At 42.0% G+C, this 11,258-nt stretch overlaps 1 protein-coding gene across 1 annotated transcript in view; it reads left to right on the top strand.

Annotated features, from left to right (window-relative positions):
- Nucleotides 1-6: 6 nt before the first annotated feature.
- Arhgef26 (Rho guanine nucleotide exchange factor 26) overlaps nt 7-11,258 on the top strand; it is a 119,920-nt gene continuing 108,668 nt past the window's right edge. Inside the window, exons 1-3 of the mRNA XM_010636892.1 lie at nt 7-1,470; nt 2,729-2,768; nt 7,558-7,703. Coding sequence (XP_010635194.1) covers nt 394-1,470; nt 2,729-2,768; nt 7,558-7,703 — 1,263 coding nt within the window. The 5' untranslated portion in view covers nt 7-393. The remainder of the gene's footprint in view (nt 1,471-2,728; nt 2,769-7,557; nt 7,704-11,258) is intronic.

Here is an 11,258-nt window from a genome sequence, read left to right as displayed (position 1 = left end):
GGACGGGGACGGCCGGCTGGATGGCGGCTGAGGGGAGCGTCCCGCGGCGCGTTTCCCGAGAAAGCTGAACCCGTCCCAAGTTTCCTGCGCTTCGGTTTGAAACCAGAGACTTGGTGGCCGGCTCCTTCCGTGCGGGTGGTCGTTGAGCGCGGGAGTGACGCGAAGGTGTCTGGATTAATCCGCCCGGGAAGCAGCCCGGATTTGCGCCCCGGCCCCCGCGCTTTTCTCCCGAGAAAGGGCGGGTAAGTGGCGCTCAGTGGCGTCCCGCGCCACAGCCGGGTGACCGCTGGGGTCGGAGCTGGCGTGTGTGCGAGACGTGCCAGGTTGTTCGGAGAAGGGTTCCGTAACTTTTTCCCTGCTAGGAAACCTTAGGGGTTGACCCGAGGCCTCGCCATGGACGGCGAGAGCGAAGTGGATTTTTCTAGCAACAGATTAACCCCTTTATGGCGGAGGCGGTCGACCCCTGAACCCCAGCTGGTGGGCCGGAGCAAACCGAGGCCACAGTCCTACCAGAGCCCCAGCGGGTTGCTGATCACGGACTTCCCGGTGGAGGAGCTGGGGACGCTGCCCGCGGCGCAGACGCCCGCCCAGCTGCCCGCCTCGTCGGACGGCGGGACGGTACAGAGAAGCCCCCTCTTTCTTTGCGCCCATGGGGGCGCGGTGACCAATGGGCGGACGGTCTCTCCGGAATACAGAGCTGCTTCTCCTGGACCCCGACGGTCCAAGTCACCCCAAGTCCCCAAAGTGGCTTTCGGCGGCTCCCCGAAGTCTCGGGCAAATGGCACGGTGAACCCTGCCCCTACGCTGCCACTGAGCACCCCTCGGACTCCTGCGGTCGCAGCGCCCTGCAGCCCTGAGGACCCCACCGGAGTGACTGCCAGCCGGGTGCCTTCACCCACTGTCAATGGTCTTGCCTCCAAAAACGATTCCGCTGGCTCCTGTTCTCAGTCTGCGGAGACAGCCAAGGACCCAGAACGGAGGCCTTCGGGACTCTGTAATGTGTCCCAGAAAACGCCTTTGGAACAAAACCTCCCCCTCCAAAGGCTGCCCTCGCGGGAGAACGAACTACCGGAAAACCCTTCCGTGGTTTTGAGTACAAACAGCCCTGCTGCCCTCAAAGTGGGGAAGCAGCAGATCATTCCGAAGAGCCTAGCCTCAGAAATTAAATTAAGTAAATCCACCAATCAGAATGTGGAGCCCCATAAGAGACTCCTCAAGGTGCGCAGCATGGTGGAGGGCTTCGGAGCACCCCTGGGTCCGACGGGGGAAGAGAGGGAGGTCGACAATGACCTGGATAGCCCCGGGTCTCTGCGGCGAGGCCTGCGGTCCACGTCCTATCGCAGGGCTGTGGTCAGTGGCTTTGATTTTGACAGCCCTAACAGCTCCAAGAAGAAGAACAGGATGTCCCAGCCTGTCCTGAAAGTGGTGATGGAAGACAAGGAAAAGTTTTCCAGCCTGGGAAGGATAAAGGTAAGAGTGGGCAGGAATGTTGTCCATTCCTTAAGCCAAAAGCGAATGCGTGTGTTGGGGGAGAGTAGGAGCAACAGAGAAAATTAGAAATCGTTTTTCACTTTTACTTCTTCTCCTGCTGTTGATACCTGGGCACATAAGTGCTTGGCCATTCTGTGGCTGGCAGGCACCACTGAGTTTAATGCAACCATACGGATGGAAGTGAAACTATCACTTTTAACTTTATAAGCTCAGGGAAAATTCGGAGTGCAAAGAAAAACAAAAATGTATCGCAAATTAAGCATTGACTGGAAAGTGCTGGGCACTTGTAATACAGGGAGCTGGAAGGAGGTGTGAAGCTGCACTCGAGGGTTGGCCAGGTAGGCAGGTGTTTATTTAGAGGGGTCGGTGGTAGTTTGTCACAGCTGATGCAGAAAAATACTGCTTCCCTTTTCACTCTTTTGATTATTTTGAACCGCGATCACACACTTGATATCATTCCGGTAAAATGTGAATTTGCAAATCAGTCCCCCCGAATCGTGAAGGACAGAGTTTGAGGTGTATTTTGTTGCTTGTTTTTGTCACCATGCCCTTTGATTGCATTTCATTCCCATTTTATGCATTTAAGAAATTGGTGGCACAGAACTATAGGGTAAGGTGATATTGTTTGCTGAGAAAAGGCCTCAGAATTTCACTTGCTAAAATACTGTCAACTAGGACATAAAGAAGTAGGGAAACCATAGAGGAATATTTTAGAGTGTATGCTGCCTTCCCCATAAACAAGATAGATCTCAGCAAGAGGACAAGGATTCCGTTGGCACTCACATTTTTTTTTTTATTAGAGAACCGGAACCAGTGTATATAAATGTCACATATGTAATAAATACACAAGCTTGTTTTATTTTAGAGCGTATGGTCTTAAAGAAAAGACATTACATAATATTATAAGTGTTTTTCTCAACTCGGGAAGTATAGCAAAGTTCAATCTAACAGTAATGTTGAATCACAAGTCATGAAATAAGTTGAACCGCTGGCCGTCTGAGGATTCCCTGTTTTGATGGAGTGTGTGAGACTGTGTACATTTTATTTCACTGTTTCAGTGAATTGTAGTGGTTGTATGATTGAACTGCTCTAGAAATCATCTGCTGTATGCTTTTGGAAATCTAATGAATGTAACAACAAAAACGTACTTTTACTTATAATAGCTGTGTTTTCTATTTGGCTCATTCACACATACTTTGCTTTGCTTTCTCTTCTTTTTGCTTTTCTTGTCTCTTAGAAAAAAATGCTGAAAGGACAAGGAACATTTGATGGGGAAGGTAAGCATTTAATTTTCCAGACTTTTATTGCTGTTTCAATGTGGAATATCAATTTTTAAATTGAAATCCAACTGCATTAAGAAAACACTTGAGAAGAGAAATTTGTCCTTGATTATATACAGGGCAAAGTTCTACACTAAGCAAAGTTTTTATTAAGAAAAACCAATAGTGAAGAAAATCAGTGGTGTTTTTTATAAGCTGATAACTTTCTCAATTAATGTCCTGGGATTTTTAATTCTTCTGTAATTTGGCCCTGTCCCATCTCCCTCAAAAAGCAGAGGAAGTAAGAGCAAGCTCTAGCTTTTCAGTTAAACATTTGGAGGCTGGCTTTTAGATCTGAAGTCATTTTTCCTTCAGTCACATTTCCCTTGGCTTAATAGTCTTTTCCCCACATTTCCACATTTTATTTTCATTTCTGACTTCCTGTTTCTTTATTAAGTTTCAACTTTGGGGAAGCATAACTCTCCTGGCTGGCAAAAACATACTCATTAAGAATTTGTAATCCATATAGGATTTTTGTCAAGGATTTCAAAAACAAAAGCAGCCTCAACCAGGTGGTCAGACCCTAATCAGATTAGTGGACTTGTAAATAGATGGATCAAGTGTCACCCAACTGGAAGAGCATGAAAAGAGCAGTCCCAGTCCAGCCCTAGTAAGTAAGGCTTAAGGGTCCTGGGGATAAGTAGGGTGCTTCTCTCTTATTTTAATTGCTGAGGGTTTCCAACTTTTAATGAACAGTGAAGAAGACGGGCCTGTCGTTCTGTAACTAAAACTAACATAAAACCTCCCGGAGTTATAAAATAACACTTTGGGTGATTACAAATATCTGCTTATATGATTTCTATAAAAAAAGGGTTTGCCATTGGAGCATCTTTCAATTTAAAAAATTCATTCATTTTACCAATCTTGGAAAACAATGCTATATGGAGAAGTAGCCCAGATACAGTATTTAAGTTAGTTAGTACAGTTTCATGTCCCTGATTTTATAATTGAAGAAATTGGAAGATTTATAACTTGTCCCTTCTCACACAGCTGGTAACACAGCCAGTAGTAGGATGCACGTCTAGTTATTAGTCCACTTTTCTGCTACTCCATCAATAAGAATTGAACAGAGCCTCTATGTAGTGTCTACTTTATATCCTTGGAATGTTATATTAATTCTTTGACCTTTGCCTCAGAGGGTTAAATAGGGTTTTATATATATACATACGTATACATATATATATATATATATATATATATATGTATACGTATGTATATATATAAAACCCTATTTAACCCTCTGAGGCAAAGGTCAAAGAATTAATATAAACGCTCTACCACTGAGCTACTGATAAATATTACTGAGCTAATAATAAAATCATTATTTTAATTTTGAGACTCGATCTTGGTAGATTGCCCAGGTGGGACTTGAACTTGTAGTCCTCCTTTCTCAACCTCCTAGAGTTCCAGCATTATACATGTGCACCACCATGCCTAAGAGTTAAAAATTTTTAGAAAAGGTTTAAATTAACTTTTAAGGCAGAGCTTCACTATAGCTAGTTTTATGTAATTTCCTAGTATAAAGAGCTGCTTCTATGTATTTTCTCATGTCTTGTCTCATATATGATGACCTCAGAGTCCTTTTTCATATGTATGTCTGTGAAAACATGTAGGATTCTTAAAGTTACTGATTATCAAGAATGCACCTCAGGAAGCAGTTTGGTCCAGCGGTAGGAGTCTGTGATGCTGAGTTCCTACCATGCTACTTTTGCTCATCAGTCGAGTGAGACACAGCAAGAACTTTAGCCTCACTGATTATCTGAAAGAAGGGCTGTGATGACAATGCCTTTGTGCAAATGTATGAGAAATCTTAACAACGTTCTGCATGCACTTCGTTCCAGCCACTAAGTACTTGAAAGATGGGGGAAACTCAGAGTACATACCTGTTTCTTACATGCAGAACAGAGAATAGAAAAGCCTTATATAGATTTCAGTGTTACTCCGGACCGCTTGCATACAGACCTACTTAGAATTGATGAGAGAAGAGGCAGGTGTCTGCTCTTTAGTAGATGGGAAGAGTTTCTAACTGCATATGTGTCAAGCCAAACTCATACTCTTTTCAGTAAACCTTTATCTCTTCTGTTGTTCTATCTCTTACTTTCCCTTGATAGAATTTAAGACCTAGGAAACATCTTAACACCTCTGCCCTGTATCTAGTTGGTCACATTCAGTTCTCGCTACATAGCATAGCCCAGGTCTCTATCAGTCTGCATTGGCCATGCCAGTCGCATTCTTAATGAGTCTCTTGTGTGGTCAGTGTTTCCTTCCCATGGATACCTCCCATTGCATGCAGGATGATATACAATCCCAGTGTGACAGAAACTCAGTTCTCTGAATTCAGAGCAATATCCAGTGTTTAACATGGCTTAAAAAGCCCTGCTTGATGGAGACTGTTTGGCTCATCATTTTAAGCCCACCTTGAGCTTTTTGACCACTGGTCAGACATGCCAAAGCTCCAGCTACATTTATTTTCCTCACTGAGTTTATTGATGCATTTTGGGTATACAGTACAGTTACATCCATAATGGGAATCTTGTACCTTTACATGACAAATCTTGGTTCTCATTTTTTCCCCTTGTCCCTGCCCTCCCTTTTTGGCTCATCATTTTAAGCCCACCTTGAGCTTTTTGACCACTGGTCAGACATGCCAAAGCTCCAGCTACATTTATTTTCCTCACTGAGTTTATTGATGCATTTTGGGTATACAGTACAGTTACATCCATAATGGGAATCTTGTACCTTTACATGACAAATCTTGGTTCTCATTTTTTCCCCTTGTCCCTGCCCTCCCTTCACCCCTCGCTCCAGCTACATATACCAGCCATAGTTCCTTTTTTTTTTTTTACTGTATCTAGTTGGTCACATTCAGTTCTCGCTACATAGCATAGCCCAGGTCTCTATCAGTCTGCATTGGCCATGCCAGTCGCATTCTTAATGAGTCTCTTGTGTGGTCAGTGTTTCCTTCCCATGGATACCTCCCATTGCATGCAGGATGATATACAATCCCAGTGTGACAGAAACTCAGTTCTCTGAATTCAGAGCAATATCCAGTGTTTAACATGGCTTAAAAAGCCCTGCTTGATGGAGACTGTTTGGCTCATCATTTTAAGCCCACCTTGAGCTTTTTGACCACTGGTCAGACATGCCAAAGCTCCAGCTACATTTATTTTCCTCACTGAGTTTATTGATGCATTTTGGGTATACAGTACAGTTACATCCATAATGGGAATCTTGTACCTTTACATGACAAATCTTGGTTCTCATTTTTTCCCCTTGTCCCTGCCCTCCCTTCACCCCTCGCTCCAGCTACATTGACCAGCCATAGTTCCTTTTTTTTTTTTTATACTGGGGATTGAACTCAGGACCTTGCGCTTGACAGGCATGCATTGGCACCACTGAGCTAAGTCCCCGGCCCCAGTGCCATAGGTATCACATAGGTATTTTAAGGTATTACATTTCCTTTGGTTTCTGAGCTGTACATGTACTCTCTTTTAGCTCTAGCTCCTCTACTTTCAGATCTTAGATTTTTCTCATTGATACTTCCCAGATGCCTGGACTAGATTAGAGTCTGCTGGTATGTTCTCAGGTCACCTGTAGGTAAATCCTTCCATTTGTATGTATGTATTTATATATGATCAGTGTGCCCAAACCCTTTATCATTGAGCTTGTCCTTGCACCTGGAGTAAATTTCAAAGTCCTGAGCCAGGGATTTAGCTCAGTGGTGTCTCTGTCTGCCTGGAAAGTAACGGTCCCGAGTTCGATTCCCAGTACCCCCCCAAAAAAAAATCAAAATCCTTTCCACGACACCGAAACAGGGCTGTATGTAATCTGACCTCTCCATATCCTGTCTCCCTTCTTCAATACTTTGATCCCTTCCTCAGGGCACTAGGCCACCCTGCTGTCCCGTGCGCAGTGATACCAAGCACTTTGTGCCCCCAGGCCTTTGTACTTTCTGCCCACTCTGATGAGATGCTTTTTTTCCTAGCGCTATCTCACCACATAAAGTGTTGGTTTAAGTGTCACTTCTCTGAGGACTTAAACTGTCCTTTTAAAAATCCACATACCTTCCTCCCAGCATTTCCCATCCCCCTTGCATGTTCTGTTTTTCTTCATGATATGTAGGCATACCTGAAGTATTATAAGAGTTGCTAGTTTATTTATTGAAGTTCTCTCTCACTTTAACGTCAGATCCGTAAAGAGATTGGGATTTTTAAAATCTTTTTTTTCATTCATTTTCACAGTCCCAGTGCCTAGAAGTTGCTGGCACCTAGTAGGCATTTTCTGGATGTCAGTTCATTAAATAAATGCATGAATGAATTTGACTGAATGAATAAATGTGTGAATGAATTTAACTGTCTCAGTAATTGGTAGCACATGAGGAAATGAGAGATGTCTTTGTTTTCTGGTTTTTGTTTTTTTGTCAGACTCTGGCACATTGTAGAGGTACAATTAATGTTTGCTAAATAGATAAAGGAATGGTGATGGACCTTGAAGGAAATGTAGTGTGTGAACTCAGTTTAACCTGGCTAACGATGATTTAAGATGTCCAACTGTTCTTTGTGAGTAGTGGACAAAGACATAGAAACTTTGCTTCCATTGAAAAATCATGTATAATTCTTGAATGACAGAGTCTCTTTTTGTGTTGTTAATTACACCAGAGACCATAGGACATATGGAAGTTTGTTCAGAAGTAGTGTGGTGATTGCAGGCAAATAGTGATATATCAGGCTTTTGTATTTTCTTGCAGAAAATGCTGTCTTATATCAAAACTACAAAGAAAAGGCCCTTGACATTGACTCTGATGAAGAGTCGGAGCTCAAAGAGCAGAAGTCAGAGGAAAAAATTGTGATTCACCATAAGCCGCTGAGATCTACGTGGGGCCAGCTCTCTGCAGTGAGTGTTTCTCTTCTTTTCTAACTGGGAAAGACTGAGTTGTGGAATCAATGTGGCTTTTTATTTTTCTGCCAGTAACCCTATAATCCTAAGGAGAAAGACTTCCTTTCAGATTGTGAAATGCTTATCAAAACTCTGTAGACTCTAATAATACCATGAACTTTGACACTTACCAGGCAATTGGGTTTTGATAAAATTAAGTTCCTCGAGACTGTTGTACTGTGAAATCTGGAAACTTCCTACTCAATATCTTTTTTTCCTTTTTTAAAAATATTGTGTATACGTAGTAGTATCTTGAGCTTTATCACAATTTGGCTATATATGCAAGTATATTCATTTGTTTGTGTGTGTGTGTGTATATATATGTTGCATGTTTATATATGTAAATTGTGCATAATAAGGAGCTTATTACTATTCTTTTTTGTACATTTCATTTGTTATAGATATATTCATGTTTTCTTGGTATTAACTGATGAATATTCCATCTCTATTATGTGTGTGTGTATCTGATACTTATTTTTGTATTGATGAATTTCTCTTTTCTGCATCAAACACTTTTTTAGTCATAATTTATTTTCCACCTGGCTTATAGTATGTCACAGACAGAGGTTGGGCATAACAATGTAGATACCTAACGCATTCGCAAGTTAAAAGGAATTCCCTCAGCTGGCTTGGGTAGTGGGAGCATTGCATCAAAACAGGCCAGTACACCTCCAAGAGTCCTTAGGCAATATTAGAGTGGAGGTAGTTTCCTCTTAAGTTACAGTGGGCATTGTTTAGAATCAGGAATCTCATGCCTGTATCACGGTATCTCACCAGCATAGGAGAAGGAGCTGTGTATGTTGGGCTTGTGTGTGTGTGTGTGTGTGTGTGTGTGTGTGTGTGTGCGCGCACGCTCGCGTGCGTTCACGTGAATAGTAGGGGACGACTTCTGGTTCATGCTTTACCTCTTCTCTTCTAACCTCCGTGGAAATTCAGAATTCTAGAAAGAGTCCTTTCTTCCTGTGTTGTTCCACCCGGAAGTTGGTCCTAATGGGAATGTATTTATTTTTAGTGCCTCCAAGGTACGGTGCCCTCAATGTTATGCCACAGATGGCAGTGTCTACAGTAGTAGGGCAAGTGGTGTGAACATGTGGGGCTTGCGTGTGTTGGTAATGAGGAGTAGTGGAGGTTGTAGTGGACAGGCTTTCTATAAATTGAGGAGCTACTACTTCACTCTAACCAGGTAAGTATAAGGGCTCAGTGTTGACAGGTCTGATAACAGAAATCTAGACTTGGATGAATACTTACTGCGTTCAAGTTTTAAAGAAATGTTATCTCAGTCCAGCAAAACATGTACGAGCCAGACTTGATCCCTGTTAACTTGGCAATTTCTATGATATTTTTAGGATTTTTCGGAGGTGGTAAGCTATAGCACCTAGTCACATAGTTGGTGTATTGGTCGCTTCATACCTTAATGTAATGATATCGTTATACATATTTATTAAACCAAATACTTTTTAAAAAATGGTAACAAGGTCCGTAATGAACATGTTGACTCCATTTAGAGTCAAATGACTCATTTGATTCATGCAGTTGTTGGTATGGACCATTTGGTAGAGGATCTGAGAAAAGAAAGCTATGTATTTTTTTACTTTTCTTTCTGTGGCAGCAGCTGTGTTTGTTAGCACAGGCCTAAGTCCTTCTGTTGGCTTTTGAACACTCAGCAGAAATGTGGACTTCTGTGTCACTTACATTCTGATCCAATTCAGCTTCATGGTACTAAAAATCAGGCTGCCGTATTTATGTTCTCTGCAGTTTGGCTTTCACAGATGAACAAATGCACATGTAATTAAATAATAGTGTGTGTCCCTCAGGACAGCTTCAACTATGCTTATATTTTTATTTGACAGAGGATAAATATTTTGATGTGCCTTTTGGTAGCAAGACAGATATCAGAGAGAGAACTATCTCATAATAAAATGTGTAGAACTGTAAAGTGGGTTTGTAAAGTGGGTTCAAACTTTAGTATACGTTATCTTGGATATGAACGTTCCCCAGTGAGTTGTGTGTATTTATTGTGTTGCTCGGCAGTTGCACGTAATCAAAGTAGTATGATTGGACTTTGTCACAGATCCCTGCTCAAGTCTCACCCTGAATTTGCTTTGGTGCCCTCAGTGTTATGCCACAAATGACAGTGCCTTCAGGAGCAGGGCAAGTGGTGTGAACATGTGGTGCTCGTGTGTGTTGGTGATGAGGAGTGGTGGGGGCTGTGGTGGGCAAGCTTTCCATAAATTGAGGAGCTACTACTTTGCTCTAACCAGAAATTTTCACTTGAAATTTACCTTATTTTAGTATGAAGCACTTACCATGTACAGAAAAGTAAAAAAAAAAAAAAAAAAAAAAAAAAAAAAAAGTAAAGAGGATAGATCTCTATGTACCCACCAACCCAGACTAAATAAATGGTAATATTTAACATATTTGCTCCAGGTTCTGTTTTTGTAGGCAAATCCAGCTCAGAACCTGCTGCTCTCCTATCCTTTTTCCCCCCTCTTCCTTCCCTAGAGGGAGTCCCTGTCCTGAAGTTCTGTTCTTCCTTGTGGGTTTTCTACCCACCAAAAAGATGCAATTTGCTTTAATTTTTCAAAAAGTAGATATAATAGTACTAAAAAGTTTTAGAAGTCGATCTATAAACTGTCTAAATTGCCATTAGGACCCTAAAAAGAGAAGGCTTTGAGAATGATTATGTCAGGGTGCTTCTTATAAGTGATCAGCATTTCTGTTTCTGTGCTGGACTCAGGCCTGATCTATCCTTACAGAGAAGCTGCAAAGTTGAGGGCATGTCTCAGAAGATTTCTGCTGTTGATATATTTTTTTGCATCATCTTTCCTTGCTTAACTCTTCATGTATCGAATTAATGGGATGGCCCCACCTAATCGTGTGTGACTTTAACACAAAACTGCTTTGAGTAAGGCTTTGATGCCAGAAAGAAGAGACCAAGAGGTCTTCTGACACTGGGTTGGGTCTCAATTTGCCCCACGTTTCAACTTTCTCCTTAGGAGGGGAATGTGTGAGTGCATGTTTGGGTAGCCACTGTTTATTGTTTCATTTTCTAAAAAATCTCTTATCTTTGTTGTAAACACCTGCCTGCCTGCTGGGTTGATGAAACTTCTTATCAGTTGACTCTAAGAAGCATTCGGTATGCCAGAGACTCTTTTGATGTGCTGTAATTTGCAGTAATTTATGGTTGTTACATAAGGTCTTTAGGCTTTCATTCTGTAGTATAATTTATATGAGTATATTTGTTTATATGGCTCTTTTGGTTTCACTGGACAGTGCTAGGCAGGGTAGTGCTTAGCCACACAAGTGACAGGTGGTTTGCATTTACAATGTTGGATTAGGTTTAACTGTAGTGTCACGATCATCCAAGAATAAAGGACAGGCAGGATGGTATAAGAGAGCTATTTCTTTGGGACTAGAACAGTAAACATTTAGGCTCTAGTAGGATTAAAGCAAATTAAGAGTGACTATTTAGCAGTGGTGCCTCTGCCAACAGGCTCTACATATAGATATGGA

Source organism: Fukomys damarensis, unplaced genomic scaffold (assembly GCF_012274545.1).
Source record: "Fukomys damarensis isolate Sample0158 unplaced genomic scaffold, DMR_v1.0_HiC HiC_scaffold_37, whole genome shotgun sequence".
Taxonomy (NCBI): Eukaryota; Metazoa; Chordata; class Mammalia; order Rodentia; family Bathyergidae; genus Fukomys; species Fukomys damarensis.
The sequence above is the reverse complement of the archived record's forward strand: the minus strand, read 5'-3'. Positions and strand labels throughout refer to the sequence as shown.